General features: G+C 45.8%; 1 protein-coding gene across 5 annotated transcripts in view; it reads right to left on the bottom strand.

Annotated features, from left to right (window-relative positions):
* Positions 1–261: 261 nt before the first annotated feature.
* The window catches only part of ASCC2 (activating signal cointegrator 1 complex subunit 2), a 36,475-nt gene continuing 13,809 nt past the window's right edge, over positions 262–22,927 (bottom strand). For 3 of the 5 annotated variants that reach the window (XM_062009875.1, XM_062009876.1, XM_062009877.1), the window contains exons 5-19: positions 22,422–22,551; positions 20,575–20,642; positions 18,721–18,831; positions 17,723–17,835; positions 15,617–15,691; positions 14,985–15,092; positions 13,457–13,525; positions 12,127–12,201; positions 11,706–11,892; positions 10,914–11,128; positions 9,232–9,351; positions 5,573–5,797; positions 3,753–3,864; positions 2,877–2,953; positions 262–2,433 (exon numbers count right to left, since the gene is read on the bottom strand). In XM_062009875.1, the coding sequence (XP_061865859.1) occupies positions 2,265–2,433; positions 2,877–2,953; positions 3,753–3,864; positions 5,573–5,797; positions 9,232–9,351; positions 10,914–11,128; positions 11,706–11,892; positions 12,127–12,201; positions 13,457–13,525; positions 14,985–15,092; positions 15,617–15,691; positions 17,723–17,835; positions 18,721–18,831; positions 20,575–20,642; positions 22,422–22,551 (1,854 nt within the window). In that variant the 3' untranslated portion in view covers positions 262–2,264. Of the gene's footprint in view, positions 2,434–2,876; positions 2,954–3,752; positions 3,865–5,572; positions 5,798–9,231; positions 9,352–10,913; positions 11,129–11,705; positions 11,893–12,126; positions 12,202–13,456; positions 13,526–14,984; positions 15,093–15,616; positions 15,692–17,722; positions 17,836–18,720; positions 18,832–20,432; positions 20,545–20,574; positions 20,643–22,421; positions 22,552–22,927 lie in introns of those variants that run through there. The other 2 variants (XM_062009878.1, XM_062009879.1) reach the window with 2 other exon arrangements.

Genomic DNA, 22,927 nt, shown 5'->3' with positions numbered 1-22,927 from the left:
ATGCTCTCGGCAGCTTCCCTGCAGTGTCCTCCCCTGCTGTTCCTTGGCTGTTCCCAACAGGGGAAGGAGGATTCAGGTACTGTTTGGGGTAATGAGTCAGTTAATTGCTGGGTTGCTGCAGGGGGAAGATGTGGCTGAGTGACTCCTGCTCTGCCCACTTTCCCCCTCTGTGCCCAGCAGCCACATCTCTCCTGCCTTCACCATTTATTAATAAGGAAAAAATTCAGCATTGGATGAGGCAAAGCAAATTAGAGCCAGGGCTAATGAAAGCAGCTTTATTAGCTTTGCAAATAGGTGTCAGGAGTAAAACATTTACTCTTAAGAACACAACAAAGATTTTAACAACATTCTGCTTGTGCTTTTTGAGCAAACAACCCAACTGCAGCTCTCCCAGCCCCAGCTGTGCTTTTATAGAGGTGCTTAAGAGCAATGGTTTAAGCTTTCTTGTGCTAATCCTGTGCAGTGTAAGGCTGGCTGCTTTAGGAGCAGCTCTGGCTGCAGTGCTGATAGCTTCACGCTATGCTGAGTGGCTGATAGAGCCTTGCAGCTTCTTAGAAGCAAGAACTGAAGATGAATACAGTATTAGGGAAGGGGAGACAGCTTTGTGGGAGCCTGGCAGAGAGTAACTGAAGCTGTTTGGCCAGAGAACAGTAGCTACAGCAGAGCAGAGAGTTGGTTACCCTAGCAGGTGGTTTCCCTCCACAGTGGAAGCTGGTAAATGTAATCCCCTGGTTCCTGTCCCTTGTTGTGAGGGGAACAGGGCAGTAGCAATAGGCAAAGTCTTGTCCTACAAGCACTAGGGATATCATTTGCATAGCAGTGACAGCCACTTCACACTCTGAAAGCCCCAGCACAATAGTGTTGGGCAGCAGCACTCACACAGCCCTGGAGTCCCTGCCCTCTGCATAAATCCAGGCAGCAAGGGACCTGCCTACAGAGCTTATCGCCAAACGCTCATCCTGGGGCTGCAACAGCAGCTCTGATGCTACAGCACCCACTGCTCATTTCCTCAGCATGCAGATGACAACCACAGGCACCTTGGCAGTGCAAGGAAAACCACCCAGGGGTGGGGGGAACATGGCCCTGGGAGCAGATTAACCGAGCAAAGTGTAATTGTGTACCTGAAAGCTCACTTCCATGACAGGGACACCACTCCAACAACGTGCTAATGCTTTGTGACAGCAGCAACTGGAGCAGTTTTATCACCAGCTGCTGGCACATACTCCAGGCTTGCCTAGGCACAGTGTAACAACCCTTTGCTGTAGCATTCGAGGACCTCACAAACAGGTGACAAAATAAACTCAGTAATTTGTGTGCCTCCCTGCCTAGGGATCAACTTCCTAACAGGAGATGGCCCTCAGGAGACGTGCTTTCAGCTACTACAAACTGTTTGTACAAACTGTTTACTATTAGCTCCCAGCCTTCCCAACAGCAAACACCATGATCAGGGCAGTTCTGCTTCACAGAGTGTGACAAGTGGTTATTGAGGAGGCAGCTCCCCGGGGACTCCAACCCTGCTGCCTTCAACTCTGATTTCCACACTGCTGTTACCTTGCCTAGGATGCCCTGATCCTGATTTTCAAGTACCTTTAGCCTCAGTGGCTGTGGTTAGATCTCATTCCACTAAGCCAACACCAAACAGTGAGTGAATTTCACTGCCTGCAGATACAGCACATTCAAAGGCTTGTTGAAGCTCCTCTAAGTTAAGAGATCAATCTGGTTCCTAAGAGCCCCAAACACCAACTAGAAGATTTAAGTCATTTATTGTTCTCTTTTCACACCTCCCACTCCAGGGACAGAAATGTATGACAAGATCTTATTCACCTGAACTCCTGTGTGTCTTCAGCAGAGGGAACAGCCCAAATGTTCTCCCATCAGCCTTCCAAAGCTGGATTTGGGGATAAGGCGTTCAGCGGAGCACAACGCTGCGAGGGCTGTTCCAGGGAAGCTTTGCTCTCAGGGCTGCCTTGCTGCCTGGCCTGGAAGCTCACTTGAGTTGTGGAGAGGGGACAAGGAGCCAGTATGAAAATAAAAACTCTCAGGATTATAAATAGTACAAAAAGGAGAGGAATGGCTGGTGCAGCCTGTCCGATGCGTGGCGGCGCAGCCCGCCGGGTGAAGGGGCAGCCCTCAACAGGCCTGTGTGATGCCACCTGAGCTGGAGGCCCAGGTATTGAACCACATCCAGCCCCCTGAGGCAAGGGAGCACAGCTGCCTCCCCCAGAGCAGAGGGCTGGGCTGATGCAGTGCCTGTGCCGAGTCTCTCAGGAGGGAATCATGCCTTTGTTGCGCTTCCTGTCGGCCATGGCTCGGCGGTTGTGGTTGGCTCGGGTGCTTTTGTTTGCTTCCTTCTTCCTTCGTTCCTGCGCCATCTCCCGGTTCTGCCCGTGGCCCTTCGTGTTCCCAACAACAGCAGAGCTGTCCTGCTTGTGCCTGGAGTGCCCAGGAGAATGACATCAGTGCATTGCACACACAGGAGATCAAATATAGCGATGCCCCGAGGAGTTCAGCTGGCAGACCTCGAGCCTCAGCTCACCCAGCTCTGCAGGGCATCAGCCACGTGACTGCATCCTACACACTGAGGGTCAGCTAAAGCCCAGCTATTCAACTGCCTTGAAACCCCTGTGGGTGCTGGTCAAGCTCTGGGAAGCTGTGCTCTGCAAGATCCTGTCCTGCACGGGGTGATGCTGCATCCGATGAAGGGGGCATGCCTGCCTATGTGATGGCACAGAACAACCAGCAAGGAAGTCAAAGTGGGGGGAGGAAGTTAACAGCACTGTGGGAGTGACCCTGACTCACAGGAGTACCCTCAACAGCTCCAGTCAGCAGCAGAACAGCAGCTGCTGTGGTTTCACCCAAGGGAGATGTGTGCTTACCCCTTCCTCGCAAGGTAAGCCAGCCGCCTGGCTTCAGCCCTCTCCCGCAGCACAGCTGGGTCCTGCACAAAGTGATCCTGCCATGGGGAGGAAGGAAAGAGGTCAGTAAACTTCTCAGCATCATGCTAGAGCAAGGGGTGGCTCTGTTTGGCCATGGAATACAGTCAATTCATTGTTTGATATCTTTCCTGGCTGAGCCGGTGGGATTGGTGTGACTTTAAAGACAAAACATGGCAGAAAACTTGGCTGAGGCTTCTTCCTACAGCCTGCCTCTGCCAACACCACCACCAATGTCACTATTACCAATATATCATAGAATCACAGAGTGGTGGGGGTTGGAAGGGACCTGCAGAGCTCATCCAGTCCAACCCCCCTGCCAAAGCAGGTCCCATCTAGATCAGGTCACACAGGAATGTGTCCAGGTGGGGTTGGAAACCTCCAGAGAAGGAGCCTCCACACCCTCCCTGGGCAGCCTGGGCCAGGGCTCCCTCACTGAAACACTGAAAGAGCTTTTCTTTATGTTTTAATGGAACTTTTTGTGTTCCAGCTTCACCCCATCACCCCTTGTCCTGTTACATCCATGACAACAGAGTGTTAGTGACCCTCAAGGTGCTCTGCTGGCATCATCTGTCTGTGGAATGGAGGAGATTAAGGCTCTCCATGGAGTCATTGTTCCAGTGTGGTCAGCCTGGGGAGCAGTGGATAGACATTTCACAGTCCAGCAGACCACAGAAGCAGCCACTCTGCAAAGCTGCTCAGGCTCCATGCTACTGTTAAAAGATTCACTCTGTGACAGAGGAAACCTGCCCCACATCACACTGCAGGTAACACACATGGTAAACCTTAATGCAACTGCAACCACAAACTAAATATCACCTTTGTTCTCTCCTTTTCAGCTTCCTCCTCCTCTTCTTCCTCATCCTCCTCCTCTTCCTCCTGACCTTCCTCCTGTCCTTTAGGTCTCAAGACCTGAGGAATTGTGAATGGCCTGAGAATTAAGACACAAACAGTCAGCAGCCACAAAGGTTTCACTGAACAGCATATCCTTTGTTTCACTGAACAGTTCCTTTGGGTTGGCATCTTGTCTTTCAAAAATGAAAATCTACAAATTTCATGGCCTTGCTTCTTGTTCTGAAGGAAAAAAAAAGACCCAGCAACTCATGACACATTTAGTACAGGCAATGAACACACACATGTTCTTCACTATGAAGTTGTTACTGAAAATAACAACTAAAGAAAGGAGCAGGCCAGGAAAACCCTGAAAGCTCATCAGGAATTTCTCCATGGAACAAACTGGGAGAAGGGGATCCAGGCACAGGCACCAGGGATTAGTAAGGAGCATACCTTGCTAGGGTTTAGCTTAGCAGTCAGGCAGCACCTCTTGTACAAAGACAAGCCCTCAAACCTCAAGCTCCAAGTCAGAAACATTGATGTTGAGAAAGTGCTGTGCTCCACAACCTCTGTGACAGTGGTTATCCACAGAGCCCCAGTTTTATTGCTGTGCCCCAGTTTCATAGAGGGAGAAATACTTGAGAGAAATCCATCAGGCTTTATGAATCACCCTGAACATGGCAGAGCAGCAAAAGGCCTGGGAGGTGGAGGTTGAATTTACCACACATCTATAGCTCTTCTTTATATATGGGGGGGGAGGGGGGTGTGTGCTTAAATTCAGTTGGAATTCAGACCCACTGTTCCACTGTCAAAGAAATAAATGTAAATCCAGAAAAGCCTTTGTTACTTCAAAGCTATAGATCCAGTTTTCAGCAGTAACATCCACTAATTGTTCTTGCTGCCTCTGTAGGAGCAGTGACACAGAGCACAGAAAGAGGGGAAATGACCCAAGTGCCACACTGTTACAGGCAAGTGACAAAGAGGCCTTAAACTGAAGCCTCACCACGCTTTAGGAGGAAAAAGAGAAAAGCAAAAGGGAGAAAGGAACCCCAAAAGTGCATTTTGGTTTGAGGTTAGAAACAGTGACATCTTCAACATGCATCAGAATTTAAAAGGACACTTTCACCAGCTTTTAAAACACGTTCTCTATCTCTAGCTCTTATTTCCAAACTAAATGTTCTACAGCCCCCATCCCACACTAACTCCTTGCTTCCTAAAAGCTTATTGTCTCAAGCTGTTAGTCACTGTGAGGAGTGCCATGCAGAACTGAATTCCAGGTGTCAGCACTCTGACATGTCACAAGGGATTGGCAGAGAGAAGTGTGGCTGTACAGTTTTCCAACTGTTGAAGATTTCCTTTGCTAACCTGCCATTGTACATTGCTCAGCCACACTCAATCCTGATTATTCAAGACAGCCCATTTTCCACCCTGCTGCAAGATAGTCTTCTAGAAGCAGAAGCACTGCTGAGTGCAAGTTTCAACACAATGGCCAATTTCCCTGCTGGATTTGTTGATTAGTTGAGACAGTGGCTGAGTCCTGCAGATACAGAGAGTGGGACTCAAAAAACATCCTGTGTGCATGCCATGGTAACACTGCCTGCCAACAGGAGAAGGGAGACCCACACTTCCCTCCTTGTATGCTGCAGAGAAAAGAGCAGCAACAGAAAAAGGAGTGGTTTGAAGCATGCACATCCCCACTGATGAATGGAGCCCCCAGAGCCAGTGTGGAACAGGTCTGTGTGAGCCAGACAGCTTCAGGTGGCAACTCCCACCTCCCTCCCATCCACTGAAGCAGCAGCACCTACCTCCTACTGATCAGCTCATCATCTGAGTCAGCATCATTTGCCCCCACTTGGTTTCCATCGTAAGTGTCATCGTACTCATCCTCATAGTCCTCCTTGTAGAGCTGAGCCTCTCCTTGCTGCACAGGAACCTCCTCCACAACGATGCTGTACTGGCTGTAGCGCTCCTTCTGCTCAGCAACCAGGCGTTTGTCATTCAGCAAACTCCTGGTCGTGTCCTTCTCCCTTCTGCACTCCACAGCATGGAAACAGAGAGGTAGACACAGAAAGGCAGTGTAAAGATCTTCTCTTTAAGTTACTTTTATTTCCTGTTAGTAAGTGGAACCACAGACTCTCAAGGGCTGGAAGGGACCTCGAAAGATCATCTAGGCAACAGAAATCTCATCTTAAACTCCACAAGTGCTACTCAAACCTACCTGTTTCCCCACTGATTTATAACAGGGCTGTTTGTCTGGCTACTGAAAACAGCCACTCCTGGCTTGAAACAAAAGTCATCTTTAAACAGAAGCCCAGCAAGATTACACAGAAGACAGGAGACAACATTTGAGAAAGAAAAGAAGCTTTTAGGGAAGGCTAAATGCAATTATACTCAAGCTGAAATTTGGCCAACATCCAAATACCTGAAGAAGTCCCATGAATCTTGAATGACAAGCTGTTAGGGCTGAGTCTGTGGTACAGGAGACAGCTCTGCAAGGCCCAGAGTGCCCTCTAACACCCTGCTGCAGTATCGTCTCACTGCAGTGGCACGCACGGCTGCAAAGCACGGAGCAGGGCTGCACTACAGGAACTGCTGCACAGACGTTCCCCAAATCCAGAGCCTCAGCTTACAAAGAGATGAAAGTAGATGGGGGGAGCCAAAAAAATACCCTTGCAGCAAGTAAGGATTAGAGTAAGCACAACTAAGACTGAAAAGAACGAGCCAGGTTGGATCAGAGCACCACAGGTACAGTTTTTAGGAGGCAAGTAAATTCAGAGTCATTTTAAAGAAGGGAAGACCAAGAAACAGAATATTGTCAGAGGCCACTGAGATGCTGTGTCTCAAGCTGTACAAGCACAAACTCTTTGAAGTCCCATTTTTCAGAGCAGCCAAGTGTAGGCTTGCAGCAAAGCAGTAAGGGATTCCACTGTCAGGTACTCACAGGACGACTTGCAGCCCTCCAGGAGGAACATGCATCAGAGAGCTATTTGTCATCTCAGTATTGTCAGAGACAGAACCCAAGGGAGACCATCAGTGACTCCAGAATGGATAGACTCCTGTGACACACTAGCAAGCTGGGGAGAAGTGATCTAAGCAGCCTGATTTTCATCAAGAATCTCAAAACAAAGTAACATTACAGACAGATGTGGTTCCCCTCTCAAACATGACTCAGTCTGTTACATGCCTGCATTTAGCTGCAAAATGCCCTACAAAGCCTGTGGTTAGTTCACACATACCTAGGCTGGGGTAACATCTGTTGGTATTCAGTGTGAGACTGACCTATGTGTTTGATAATTGTTTCCTGTTGAGCTGGTCTGATGACTGCAGAAAAGCTGCAGTGAAATGTTTCAGACACCAGTTCCAGGAGAAACAGTGGGATCATCCCTCTAGTCCCACGGTGTTCAGGATACAGCCTGACTTCAACAGACAGACTCAGCTAGCAATAATGGCTGGGCAGGCAGAGACAGGTGAGATCACCTTCCAGGATCAGCAGAGAATCAGGTAGATGTCAGTATGTTCACTTCCTCATGCTTGTTTCTCTCCTCATCCTGGTGTGGCTTTCTCCTTCACATCAACAGTCCCTGTCCTGAACTGCTTACCCACAGAGCAGCTGGGGAAACGGGACCCAACCTGCTCTGGCTCTTGTAGCACTATTGCAACATCATGCTTAGGTAGCAACAGCACCTTAAAACACAGAATGGGCTGAGCAAAGGAGTTTAAGGAGGAAAAAAAGAAGAAAATGGATAGCATTTGAATCCAAAGCAGATCTCAAACCAGGCCAGGGGAACTGTGTCACTCACACACAAGTCCTGCTTGTGACACAAGGACTACTGAGGCAATGGCACTTTTAGTGCTGAAAGGACACACTTCATATTTATGGGCTTCTGACTATTAAATCCTAGAGAGCAAGGTACTACAGCTTATCTTTTGATTTAAATAGATATGGTCAATGTTGGGCATAGAGTGTGCGTTGCTGATGACAACCAGCTACCTCTGGGTTTTATAAACCACTCAAAAGATAAGTAACATGTCTGGATTCCTACAGAGAGTTTTCTCAGGGTAGGAAGAACTGTTTTGAAATGAAGACATAGCCTGAGGGAGTCCAACAGACACCAGGAACAGCAGCAGTAAGAGGATAATCTCAAGAGGTCACTAACAGCAGAGCAGAGAGATGATAGCTTTCTCAAGGGATTGTGTTACCATTAGAGAGGGGACACAGCCTCCCTGTAGCAGCCAGAGGGCAATGCCATGGGAGCAGGGTCCCACAATCCAGTTCAGAGATGATTTACAACTTTAATCTGCAGAGGGAGCTCACAGCAGGGTTATTCTGTATGCTGGATGTAGTGTGCAGATCTCAGACAGTGCTTTCTGGCCTTCTCTGACCACTGCAGCAGTCAGCCACGTGTGCAAGACTTGGGGGAGGTGGTGTATAACTAAGCATGCCTCTGCACAAGGCTTCTGCTGACAAGGTGCCTGCCTACACTCTGAGCAAGGCAACACAAAGAGGAGAAAGAAGAGATTGTGCCTGTGAGTTCTCACCTATGGACACTTCATCGTTCTGGACAGAGAGAAAAGAAACTATCTTCCTGCCTCTCTGAGCCAATATAAGCACTACAGTGCTGCTGTTGAAAAGCTGTTTGACTGGACTTTGGGATGAAACTGATTTTCTCCCAAGAGCCTGATGCAGCTTTGCAGCCAAAACCCTGATCAAAAGCTCCCAGGGTCACGTGGCTCAATACCCAGCCAGACTTTATGTTCTGTGTAGATACATACCAACACAAAGATCAGACTTGGCTGGTTAAAGAAAGTGTATAAAGAGAATCTAAAAGAAATCAACCATACTCTAGAGATACAGTTACCAGCAATGGGAGCCAGCAGGACAATGCCCATGCCATTGCATGCAGCATGGCACAGCACAATACACCAGACCAGGAAGAAAGCAAAGAACAATGCCCTTCTGCAGGAAACTCACAGTAGCTGGAACAAAAGTAGTCTGAACCACCCAGTGTTATTAGCTTTTGAAGCAGATTGATGATCTTAAGGATCTTTTCCAACCCAAATGACTCTGTGAGTCTATGGATACTGAAGCTTCGCTTGGATCTAAACCAAATCATTATTTATTCTCAGTCCCAAGTTGTAGAGATGGTTGCTTTTCAAGGCTTGTTGTTTGACATTAAGACCAAGAGGCAAGAGCTCAACATCACAAATGATCTTGGCAGAGCAATCTCTATCAGCACACAGAGGAAAGGCAATTAGGGAAACACGAACTGAAACCAACCTCCAAACAATATTTTCATTTCACTTTCCCAGAGAAACAGAAGAAACAGGTGGGAAACATGTTTTAGAAACATTATACCCCCCAACAAATTCCTGCAGGAGGTTTGTACAAGAAATAAATGTGCAGGTTCACAGATATTTCTCCCTCCTGACAGGGTTAATTGGGGGCTCAGCCAAGGATACTCACCGCTTGCCTTTCTGTATCCGTGAAACATCCACTGAATCCCTACTGAAAACATCAAACTCATCATTCTGGAAGACATTGTAACGAGAAGTGACTAGAGGAGTAGGGTCTGGCTTCAGCTGTCTGTTAAAAAAGAAGACAGAATGAAAACAAAGGTGAACTGAGGAAGATCAAATCCTCCCCTCCCTAAGACCTCGGCTTATCCTTTGTCAGTCTCGAAGCCATTCCCAGCACGCCGAGATGCCCTTCATGGTGCTGCCTGACTGGGGCACAGGTCACCAATCCCTTCATTTCCCAGCAGCACTACAGTATGTGCACAACCACTACATGGCTTTGCTCCAAGATAAAAGGCAGAGTTTTCAAAGACTATCTTTGTGGGGAAATTAAAGCATTTAAGAATAAGTAAAACTGCCCGTGAGCCTGGTCTCAAACCATGCTTAGTGAAACACCAGGTATGATGAATGATGGGCTGGAGAGAAATGCCAATAATTTGTTGCTGTTGATTTCAGGCTATTTATCTCCCTGTGGTTCCTTCTTAATTTTTTCTCAGGTTCATGTTCAACTTACAAGGCAAAAGAGCATTATTTTAGCATTCATTTTGTCAGCACTGTTAGCTCAGCTGGGCATCTGCAAACGCTGCTGTGCTCACTTCTAGAATCAGCACTGATCAAAACTCTGCATTTGCTATTGAACTGACAGTTTTGTTTCAAGATGCAAAAGGCAGGGGGAAAAAAAAGAAACCCCAAACATCCCTATCTTCTGTAACTGCTGGCTTTGCAGAATAGAACCAACCCTTCCAAAAGCCCACTCCACAGCATTTGTGCCAAGGTCAGCAGATCTGACTGTGACAGTGTGAAGCCTGTTGCGAAACTGAGGGTTTTTCACATCAGTTTTCTGATAAAGATGCTTTCCTTTTTTAATGCAACAATGAGACAGCCTGCCCATTCCTCCATGAAATGTGAGCAAACAGCACATTCACATCCTGAGGCTCAGTCACAAACTGCTGTTGCAGCACAAACACGTGCTAGCAGCTGCAGACAAACCAAACCAACTCAATCCCAGTGACAAACCTGACATCCCACGTACAGCCAGGAGCAATGAAAAAGCCTGGCAAGTTTGTAGAAATGGATATGAATTGCCACATCCAGTCTCTCTCTGGTTTAACTTCAAACACAAAGCAGTAGCCTGTCAAATGCCATATTTGACCCTGCAGGTTGAATCTCAGCTGAGTTTGTTCCTCTGAAGATGCCCTTTCCTGCAAGACCGCTGGGATTTTAACACCTACAACCCTGTCCTCTGCAGCAAAACAGCTTTGGAAGGCAACATATTCTATTGCCCAGCCCAGACTAGGCAAATGTTCCCATGATGGACTTTTAATGGTTCTTATTTAAATGTTTAATGCACAAATACTTTTGTCCCCCATCACAAAACACAACCCAGCACCTGCTCTATTGAAATGCTGAACAGTGAATGTTCCAGTCCTCTGCAGTGACACAATGAGGGCAGAAAGCTATCTGCAGATGGCAATGAGCAGTTCTCACTGCCAGTTATCTACCCCAGGAAAACACACATGCAACCTGTTAGAGCTCTACAAGTGTCTAATCTTCAGAAAGAATGATGTTAAATGATAATCCACAGACAAAGAACCAAAAGGCACCAAAGCCATGCCAGGAGTTGTCTCACACCTTTGCATTGTTCGGTCCAGCTTATCCAAGTATGGCACCAGCTTATCTTCTAGAATGTTGTTGATCACTTGCTCTGCATTGTAACTGTACTCCTCCAGGCAGGCCAGGATGAAGCCCTCCCCGAGGTCTGGCAGCAAGTCTTTGACTTGAGAGATCAGAGAGTCCAGCTCCACCCCTGACACCTTGGCAATGGGTGCAGCAGCTGCCCCGGCACACTGCATAAACCAAACAGAATCAGTGGCATTACTGGCAGGGACCAGCAGCTGGGGGAAGGCAGGGATGCACATTAAAAATCAAAGGGAAGGCAGCAGTCTGGGTTATGTAAGTTCAAACACAAAGAATTCAAAGATTGAAGTCAAAAGAAATCATCTCAGTTGTTTATAACTAAACAAGGTCTGTGACACAGACTCGGGCACACAACTACTGCTGTCAGCAGTCGGCAAGGACCCTCTGGAGAATCCCTTCCTCAAACAACACCTGAACTGTGCCTTTAAACAATATGCACATCAACTACAGCAATGGAGCCCAGTATTTAAATAAACCACAGCAACAGGAAACCCAAGCCAACAGGAGTTAGAGGCAATTTGCTCAAAGATAAAGCTGGGATTCAGGTGTAGCTTTGTTTTTCATTTCACAAGGCACGTGGGGATGCACTGAAACCCAGCGTAGGCAAGAAATGAGACCAAAGCTCATGTAATCCTCCAAAATGAGCAAATCAATCCTCTCTTCACAGACAAATGAAGTAAGGACAGAAGGAGCAGAAGCCAGTGCTACCCACACAGCTGTATTTACCTCATCCTCTGAGGCATAGGCAGCCCCGAGCTCTTCCATGTCCTCAGCGGCGCTCTCCACTAGTGCTGATGCTCCGTTACACGCTGCTGATGCTGTTGGATCTTTAATGGCTTGTGCTTTTTTCCTGTCCACCCCTTCCCATGCACTTTCCACTGCTTGGAGGATATAGGCTGTCCTGGTCTCATCTCTAAGAGGACATTAAGGATAGTTCTAGATCTCACCTTGAAGCAATGATGTGATTAGCAGCAACCCCCAGGCCTATGCTTACATCAACATCCCTCTCCTTTTAAGAGAAAGCTTCCCATAACTCACTGCCAGTCATGCAGCTTAACCAGAGGCAGCAACAGTGGAAATGCCATTGACACAAAGGAATCTAAGAGCAGCCAGGTCTGCAAAACTCCAAGGTAACAGCAAAGGATACAGTGTGGAGGATGCTTGCTGAAGCAGACTGACATCGTCCTCAACAGGAAACAGCTCGTCATAGTCACGGAGAAATCTGAAAATGGAACAGAAGGTTTAATCAGTCACACTCAGTAAGTGTCACCTCACCCTGCTGAGGCCTCATCTGGAGTCTTGTGTCCAGTTCTGGGCTCCCCAGCTACAGAGGGACAGGGAACTGCTGGAGAGAGGCCAGTGCAGGGACACTCAGATGCTGAGGGGATGGAGCATCTTCCTTGTGAGGAAAGGCTGTGGGACCTGGGGCTGTTCAGCATGGAGAAGGCTGAGGAGGGACCCTATCAATGCTGACAAATTCCTAAAGGGTGGGTGATGAGAGGCTGGGGCAGTACTTTTTTTTCTGTTGTATCTAGTAACAGGACAAGGGGTGATGGGACGAAGCTGGAACACAAAAAGTTCCATCTAAACATAAGGAAAAAGTGTTTGAGTGAGGGACCCCTGGCCCAGGCTGCCCAGGGAGGGTGTGGAGGCTCCTTCCTTGGAGGGCTTCAGGACCCACCTGGACATGTTCCTGTGTGACCTGATCTAGGTGGGAGCTGCTTCTGCAGGGGGTTTGTACTGGATGAGCTCTAAAGGTCCCTTCCAACCCCTACCATTCTAGATTTCTAGATTTCTGATAAGTTACCAGCAGCCCTGTCATGCACTACCATCCCTGCTACACCACTTTTCACTTCCTCACCACTCAGGTAGGAACATCTATAACCTCTCATCCAATATCAGATTCCAGCATGTGTTGCCGTGGCTGATATTGCTCCCATTATACTGCAGCAACACTCTCCCCCAAGCCAGAGGCAGTTGCAACACTCCTGGTAATGTTAAGACCTGTAACCCAGTGCTGCATTCCAGAGAAAATATGGAGTGTGATTTGGATATGAGAAGGACAGCGTCGCCAGGACACAACTGAACTCGCAGCGCTCCCACTTCCTCACTTTCCATCTCCTGCATTAGCAATTAATGTCTTTCTGGTCTGGTCACCCCAGTTAAAAAGCACAGATTAGTAATAATAGTCTAACCTGTCAAGGTAGCTAATGACTAAATTGCTCTCCTCCACTTTGAAAGCCTGGATTAAAGAGAGTGAAGAATAACATTCTCCAGCGTCACGCAACATCCTCCTCACCCTTACAATAAAGCCTGTGCTGCAGTCTTAAATCCTCTCCTGGCAGTCCTCCCAACTAGTTAGAATGATTTCAAACTCTCAAATGCATCATAATGCCTCATAATAATGTTTCAGGCAATTCTGTAGTAAAGAATGGCAAGCTGACCCTCCCCTTGGGCCTCTTTTCAGCCACACTCACCTCCGTTCCTGAAGCACCGAAGTGAAGATCTGTAGAAATTCCTCAATAAAAGGCTGAATGTTCTCACAGCTGCAGAAAACAAGGGCACAACAGAGGGGAAAAACTCAGTGCTGAGCCTACCACATTGCACAACCTCCACGTTCTGCCTCACTAACCAAACTAGTCACACTCACACATCAAGGGAAAATCCCATTTGATTTCAGACCACTACTTGGTTTTCACGGGAGCAAAGGGTCAAATGGAGACACGTTTGTTTTATGGCTTCAGCAAACATTTCAGCCAGCTACATCTAAAGCCATATCACAGTTATAATTACAAGACTTGTGATAGGTTTAACAAATCATAGGTTGATGCCTCAGACTTGCAATAAACAGAAAAGGGTGTGTAGTGCTTTTGTAACTGCACTCTTATTATATGTGTCGGGATTACAGCACTGAACCTCCCAGAAAGTATGTGCTCACCTACATAAGAACATACACCAGGCAAACTCCTGTTGTGACCTCTCTGTTATAACACCTCAGCCTCCCATTGCTGCTGATGCATGAGGCCTCACAGCAAGACAGAATGCTCTCTGCAGCAGAGCAGTGTCAAGAAGTTAATACTGTAGATTGTGAACACATTATATTCTCTGGTTCCTTTATACTTTCAATCTTCTAGTAGGTACTGAAAGGCAATACTCAGGTAAGCAAGGAGAGGGCAGGACTGCTATTGCTCCTTTAAGGATGGGATTTACAGCACAGACAGATTAGGGGATAAAGCCCAAGACACAGAGGAAGTCAAGGAAGCAAATTCAGGTGTCTCATATGGAATTCTACCAACAGACTCTCCTCATCTTCTTGGACAACTCTACTGATATCAAACCAGGGAATTTATTCAAACAGAATGAGAACTGCAGAGATCAACAATCTAAACCACCTGTAACGAGTACAGGCAGAGAGAGCAGCCCAAGGCAGTGCTGGCTTTGCTATAAAGATCCAGGTTCTTGGCTCTGTCCCCATATGCAGCACGATTTTGGGTCACAGAATCATGGAATGATAGGGGTTGGAAGGGACCTTTAGAGATCATCCAGCCCAACCCCCCTGCAGAAGCAGGTTCAGCTAGGGATTGCATTCATTTTGAGATTATTCAGAGCTATCAGTTAATTTCCACAACAGGAGGCAGGGGAAGAACAAGATAAAGGCATCAGTATATAGATCTAAAATCAGTGTTTGCAGTGATCTATCAGTTTGACTGTGAGGTCTCAGCCAAGGTGTCTACACACACCATTAGAGTTTACCACAGCATTATCCCACATTAGTGGGGCAAAAACATAGCTCACCACCAATTCTGGATCATATAGCTTTATCTGGAACATCCCTGCTCTGCAGGACAATAGACTTCTTATCTTAGCCAAAGTTTTTGGCTACAACCCCAACACAAATAGCAGCATCCATTCATTTTCTCCAGTAAATCTGTGAGTGAGGAAACAATCTCCCCCAAAATAGCAATCAAATAACTGTCTGGAACCACAGAGCCCAAGTGCCAATACCTGCTTTCTAAGATGGGCTGCAGACAGACTTGGTTTATTAGGATGTGAAAAGCTTCCATCATCTTCTTTCTGGAATGTGAAATTCTCCTCCACAAGTCAGCAAAAACACTTCAAAGAGAGTGAAAGACACTGTCGGTGTCAGCACAAGAAATGGATCTTTAGCACAGCTTTACTCCAGAGTTAACCCTCTAGAGAAGGAACTTCATTAGCAGAATCCTTTCTCTGCTGATCAGAGATTAGAGCCACCTCATAGCCATTCAGCAAAATCTATGCTCTAAGTCAGTCTCAATCACCAATTGTCCTGACAGCTAGACATGCAACACCTCAACTGTACCAGCGTAGTCTGTGCCTTAAAACTCTACAGAGAGAGATATCACTCATGCTTTCATTCACTGTTACAATTTGAATGCATTTCCCATCAAGTTTCTTCTTAGACAGCAGTGAAAGAAATCATTATCACCCCACTGCCCAGGAAAATTTGCAGTAAGAACAGTCATCTCTTCAGAGTTCTTTGAAACAGCATAAAAAAGAAAGACTCAGCAGAGGTGGGTAAAGCAGCATGAAGTGAGTTTTCAACCAAGCCTTGGAGAGTCTCACTGAAAAGAAAAGGCAAGCCTCTGCAGACATTTTACCTGCTGTTCTCACAGTGCCTCTTCTTGATTGCAGATTCCAGCTCAGGAACTGCCAATTCATAAAATGAAGCTAATCTGTAGAAAGGGGCAACAAAACAGTAACTGAGGTCTCAGAAATCTTTTACTGAAAGACAAATCAAGTGGTTAATTTCACTAACTTCCCCTCAGTGGCAGTACTCATTAGCACTACCCTACCTTCTTATTTGTTCCCTGAAACACAAGCTAGTAAATATGCAATAGACAAAGAGCAGCACCTTAAGGAAACCATCAAGGTATCTTTGAAGGTGTAGGCAAAGAAATGCATTTGAAAAGCATCCTGCTACAGAACAGAACAACCTGGCCAACCAAGAAACACCCCAAACACAAACCTGCAGTCACAATCAGCAATGAGCTGACCTGCTCAAGTCTATCCCAAACCTTAATATCCCTGTGGCCCCACGTTGCTCTATGTTAAGAGCTGATATGAAAGAGGATAGGATTTCCAATAAAGTCTTTCTGGTCTTGCTATACAGCTCTGCTCTAGGTGGGCATTTAGGTGAAGGTATCCAATATGCACAAAGCCTAAGAGGATGTTTCAGTAGGATGGGGCAGGAAGGTAACAAAGAAAGTTTAGTTGGGTCTGGTTTCACGTTTTATGTGCCAGGCAGCCCACACAGACCCTTTCCTTCAGGGACTGAGCACCAAGAGGCATGAAGAAACACCCTCACAGAGCAGCAGCCAGCACTGCTTCCTGAGTAGCTGCATGTTACAAATAATGCTTTACAGCACTTTGCACAAAAGCCAAGCTGAACTGATGAGCATAGGCCCCATTAGGAACATTATGTCCATCAAATCAAGAGCCAAACATGTTAAACGAGTATCCTTGAGGCAAATGTAGCAGAAGCTGGTTGATACTTTAGTCGAGGAGAGAAATTAGCAAATGCCAGCAGACTGATTCAGACTCACAGAGGTTCCAAAAGATGAAATGTCAATCAGTTTTCCCTCCCCACACTCCCCAGACTCAGTCATTAGGCCCTATTGAGAAGTAATGAAAATATGGCTGCTGTCCCACAGCACAGAGATCAAGACTATTTTAGCACATCTCTGACATCAACAGTAGAATTAAAAGCAAAAGGCTTTCCTCCTCTGAGTAACCAAGCATTTGAGTAGTGCTGCTTGCCAGTCCAAACAGCCACCAGCAGTCCACCAATCTGCCCTTCTTTCAATAACCAACTCAATGACAACATCCAAAGAGGCCAGAAACCTCCACACCCCCCAGCAGCATTACTCAAGCTGTGGTCCATAAACCACTGGCAGCTGTGAGACTTCTGAGGTCTGCAACAGGATTGGAAACAAAAGCAAAATGGAAATGTGTGTCCCTTCACCTTACCAAGCAAACAAAACAGGGGAAGTAAGGACAAGAAACTAACACTTGATCCTAAACAAAGGCTGTTACAGCAAAGATGATTGGGAAGGCTTATAACACCTGGAGCAAGCTGGGTAGAGTGCCATTTGAGGACCTGCAGCCTCTGTGGGAATACACTCTGCTGTCTGGTCCTCAAGACTATCCTGACCATCTACATTGTGATCCAGAGTTAGACAGGGGATTAGCTGCCAGCCCAGCGGTGACAGTGCTGGCTTGTCATCCTCTCCCAGGCACTCAGCTTTTGCCAAACCTCAGCCATATTTTCTATTCTAAAGCTCAGGCATAAGATCAAACAAAAATGTTTCTTTTCAGACCTGGATGAACTACCACTGTAAAATACTCCTTACTTCTCCTTTGCTTTGGGTCCTAGAGCAGGAAGTTCTATTTGTCCACTACGCTTTTCTGCTGGCCTTCTCCACCCTTTCCAACACACCAAATCCTGTTTAGGTGGGTTTAGAAATGGTCATGGTTGTCTGGCTCTAGGATCACTCTTAGATAATGATGAAGGTAATAGAACAGAAATTCCAGATGCCTCTATACTAATTTGCTCCTCTGTATTCCTGTCAGGGTGGACCTGGCAGTCTCTACTTGCATTAAATCTGTCTGCTCTTTTAATGGTGAAGGGACTGGCACAGGACACAGCAGTACATTCAGTATTTTTGCTTCAGCAGGGCAAGTTCTGTCTGCAGGCCAAGATGTACCTGTAACAGAAGTCATGTTTGTGGAAAGTCTGGCAAGCCAATGGGAAGACATCAAGAAACGCCCAGAGCGTTGTGCAAGTGTCACATAAATACAGGACAATATCCTTCAGCTCCTGAGAGAGAAAGAGCAATTACTGAGAGAAAAGCCAGTCAAGTTTTCCCCACAAACACACAAACTCACTCACAGGGACACATCATATTGAGACCAAGGCTTTCTCCTGCCTGCACAAAGAGAGTTTGCTGTCTACGGGGTGCAAACACTTACCATTACTTGGTTTAGAGGCAGAGACAATGTCTGCACTAAAACTTCTGTCCTTTCAAGATCTATAGTGCAACCCCAGCTGCTCATTGGCATTAACAATTCTGTGACAAGAATCCTCAATCATACCCTGCTTTGGACAGTGGCTTTGTCTTCAATTTACCCCCCACATACACTATTCTCCCTGGAAGCACTGCATAGTAGTAATACAGGAATTAAAGGGATTCTTCCATTGGGTGCTGTAACAACCCCCCCACACAAACTATACCACTGAGATTTTGCAGAAGTCTATGCTCACTGACATGGGGCCTGTCTTTGTACAGTACTCAGTATAGGAAACCCCTTCTTAATTAACTAGAGTTCAAGTACACTGCTGTTAAACATTTCTGAAGGAAAAGAAAACTTAAAACCCACTGTTGGCAGTGTCAGGGTTACAGGAGGCTTCTGTCAGATATTCTGTTACTATATAAGCTGATAAAGCAAAAAAGATGCTAGGTTTAAAAAGAGCCCACAATCCAATGAGTCTGGTTAAAATGCACATGAGCAAAGCAACCAACTCATGGTGGAAAGGCTTTATCATCAAGTCATACGACAACCAGTCAAACAATGACATGGAGCCATGTGCTGTGTGAGCCACCAGGATTTGGGAACAGGATGAACCCTCTGTTGTCTCCCTGCTCCATGGACTGTTCAGTGTGCTGGACTACAAACAGTACAGTGCAAGAAGCAACAGTTCTACCTGGAGGGGCATGTTCCCAGGAGTCACATTCACTTTTTCTTCCAATTTCTGGGGCTCAGCAGAGGCTCCTTCACACTGCAAACCACACTTGTGCAAAATATTGTTGAACACCTAAATCAAGAGAGCAGAACAGCATTAAAACAGATAGGACAAAGGAGTGGGACACAGTTTCTCTCATTAACAATCACTGCTATGCAATATGAGATTACTTCCACACTGCACAGAGCTGTGTAAGATGAAAGCTGCAACAGACCCTTGCAGGCTACAGCAGGAAGGGCCACACTGCACTTCTGAAACTCCATGCAACCTGCAAATAGCTGATGTGCAGCTACATATGGCTGTGGTGCTGAGACTGGGATTGCAGCTAAACCAAATCCTTATCTACATGAGAAAAATCAGCCAGCCAGGCCAACTCTGGGACATCACCAGGATCCCTGTTTGCAAGCGAGTAGTGGGACAGTTGGGAAGTTAACACCACCTCCTGCTTACAAGCTAGTCCCAAAGTTTGTTCTGCCCTCTCCCCAGAGCTTAGCTGGGCAGATTTTGTGGCTCTTGTTTATAAACAAAGAATGAGGGAAGAAGCTGACAGAATTAGGTTTTGTACAACCTTTTTGTAACAACCTTTGGTGTGGGATCAGCTTAAAAGCAGCTGCTCTACATTTTGACTTTGAGAGATCTGTTAAACCTTCCTCCCAGAGGTGTGTGAATGAGTACTGAAGCTGCATATTCAGGGTTAATATTAGTATTCTACAGGGTACATAAGCTCTTAACCCTGCACAGGTATCAACTCCTCTCTGTGACAGTGTAAGCACCCAGTTTAATGAATCAGTAATGACACATCTTTGAGTTGTTACATCCATATGCTTGACATACACTGGTATCACCCTGCAGTGGTTACCAAAACATGCAGCAAGGAAACCAGGGACCTGCAGAGGAACTGCTCTGACACAGTACACCACAAAAATCAAATGGAATCTCTGCTGACCTCCCCAGTAACTCCTCTGAAGGATTTTTTAAACGTGATACCACCTCTGAGATTCACCTCTAACCTTCTCACTTAACACAGAGAAAAGGAAAAAGAATGTGGGCTTTCAAAAAGTCAAGTGACATTACAGGTCTCTTAGGGAAAGCAGTACCCTGGGTTTGTTTATTTTCATGCACAGGTGAGCTTTTTGAGGACATAAACATGACATTTTCAGGGTACAAAGGTGTCAAGGCACCTTGATTTCCCTGCCAGGTTAAATGTGAATCCTGCTTACTGAGCCTGAGGAATATAAAAGCTACTTATAAAAATGAAAGCTTAGACATGGAGAGGTGTTAAACACCTTTTGTATGGCAACAATGCATCCCTTCCAACAGATTTTCATTCACTTCTGGGAACCTGCATTGTTAATGCTAACCCATTCTACTATGTCAGACCTTAGCTACCTCTCATGGTGTCTGTTTTGCTGGTTTAAGTTTCACTGCTTCCCTTGCTTTGGTGGGGGCAGGATACAAACAATACTTTTTGAACTGATGAGAATTAGAATCATTTTGGCTGGAAGAGACCTTTAAGATCATCGAGTCCAGCCTTTGTCCCAGCCCTATCAACCACTTGATCATCTCCCTGAGTATAAATGATGAGACTAACTGCAGGGAAGGTGAAAAGCTGAAGAATGGTAAAAAGAAACAGTAAGCAAAGTAATAGTTTTAGATAAAGGTTCAAAACCTACCTGACACACATTAGCTCAAACTAGAGACAGTATGCAATAGGAAATCCACTCTGCCTGCCTGTGACCACATTTGCTCCCTTCCACCCTCTATGCCCTGTTTCCAGATGAAATCCGAGCCCTGGGCCAAGCAGGAAAGCAGTACCTGGAGGACAGTGGGCAGAGTTTCGTCTAGGTCACCATAGTAACTTGGTTGCTGAGTGAAGATATTTTCTAAGAGAGAGGGGGAAGGAGACCATTTCCCATCAGTTCAGACATTCAGGCCAACAAGCAAATGTGCACCAAAGATGTATGACTATTAACACATTTCCCCCTCCAGACATAGCTAATGAGTGAGCACAGACTCACTTCTCAACTCACAGGCAGGGCCCTATAAAGCTGGACCATCAACTCTGCAGTGCAACTGGAGAACTGGTAATGAGAACATGCTCATCAGAGCAGAGCAAAGGAGATGTCAGGTGATTCACACCCCAGAGGCTGAAGCAATGAATAATGCAAATACTATTGCTAACCATTCCTAGATCCTTTATTTGACAACTGGAGTTGACTTTTAATTACTGATAACAGTTCAGCATACACTGGAAAATGTTCTGCAGAATATTTCTTAAAGCTAATGAGGCTTTAGTAATACCTGCTATTATATTACTAGGACTTCATTATCTTTACAAAATAGTCCACTGAGTAATGGCCCATCATAAATCCTCTCCCAGTAAGCACAGAGGCTGCCTATTTTCCTGGGAATTACTGTTCAGACAAGGAAAATTAACAGAGTTCTCCAGCAAGGACAGGGCATGGGTAAGAGTTATGAGACAAGCTTCAGACAAATTTATACCCTGAGAAGAACACAAAGTTTATCAAGTCATGAATTAGACATCAGGACTACTCATGCAATTTTGTCACAACAGAATGCAAATAATAAGGTGAGCAAATCATGGGTCACTTGTGTGTAGCATCACTGCCTTGCACTCCAGAGCATATGTGTAATTCCAATGAATTATTTTCATTTATAAATGTTTCACACCCTTTAGTCTCCTTTGGAATATTTTAAGACCCAGACAATCTAAGATTCACATCTGAAAGAGAACTATCTATCTTGTCACGTCTGCTTTCCACTTCTGAGGCTCAACAGATGAATTTATAGTGGAAGTAACTGTGAAGTACAAAGGGATTTAAAAAATGCAAAGGTTTATCTAAGCTTTTCTGGGCTGGAAATCTGGCTGCATCACATGATCTCTGGTGTTTCTCAAGTTAGTCAACCTGGAAATGAGACAACTGTGAAGATAGAACAGATTAAACACAGAACCAAACCAACATACGCTGTCTTCATTATACAGAATATATAAACAATATATATATTGTCCAAGGCTGAGATGTTACTTAATATTCACTTGCCACTAAGACTGCCTGTACAGACACAGAGAGAGCTAGGAGGAGGCATAGCTTGAGCAATGCTCTGAAGTGCTTTTTGGTTTGAAGGCACTACATAATAAATCAACACTGGCATTGAAATTTCAAGTTCTCTCACTTCACAGACCAGTGATTGCCTCATGTTGCATACTCCACTTGGCTCCCAAACTCTGGGAATGAAAGCACTCATACAAGCAGTTGGACTGTGCTCCATCTTCTAAGCCTCCTCCCTGCCTGCCCAGGAACTGAGGGTTTTGTTCCTTCCCATCTCTCCCAGGATATTACAGTGACTGAGGACATATTTAATGGCACAATAAACAACTGCTGAGGCATAACTGAGCTTTGGTTCCTGCCTAATGCCACGAGCCCAGCTCAGGACAGCAAAGCAGCAGGACACAATGCTTTCCTTGACACAAGCTCACAAGAAAAAAGTAATCTGATCTAGAAATTATAAATCCTAGTTACCACTGAACAATTAATTTTCAGAGTAATACTGGAATAAACCCCCACTTGTCACTTGCCATTATATAAGTAAGCAAAAGCCTAAATGCAAATGCACCAAGTTGTTCCTTGGCTTTAACTAACCAATCATCTTCTGGAGCAGGAGACCATTTCCTTTCCCAAAAAGCACACAGAGATCCAGAATCTTAGGGATGTCAAACAGGAAGTTGTTGTAAATAATTTCTCCAAAGACAGAGGGAGTAATAAAATGATCCTACAAAGGAAGGGAAAAAAAAGTAGTTTAAAGGATAATCCATACCTTAGTCTGTAAGAACTCCAGCATTGTAACACCTTTAAAAACAGCTCTCAAAGGTGCAGTAAGGATTTTGTTTCATAGAAGGCAGCAACTTTGCTTACACCAGCTTCTGCAGAGCCCTCTCTGCCCACTGTCCCAGCTGCTTGTCACTGCCACTAGACCATTCACCCCTCTGGCCTCACACCCCTCACAGGGCCAGGCCATACCACAAAGGGAACCAATCAACCTAAAAGGTAAACCAAAAAGCTACCTACAGTTCAGTCAGTTCCCAGACCTGGCTCATGACATAATAAATAATAAACAGCTGAGCTGACAAAAGAATGGCTCAGCTCCA

The sequence above is a fragment of the Colius striatus genome, chromosome 17 (assembly GCF_028858725.1).
Source record: "Colius striatus isolate bColStr4 chromosome 17, bColStr4.1.hap1, whole genome shotgun sequence".
Lineage (NCBI taxonomy): Eukaryota > Metazoa > Chordata > Aves > Coliiformes > Coliidae > Colius > Colius striatus.
The sequence above is the reverse complement of the archived record's forward strand: the minus strand, read 5'-3'. Positions and strand labels throughout refer to the sequence as shown.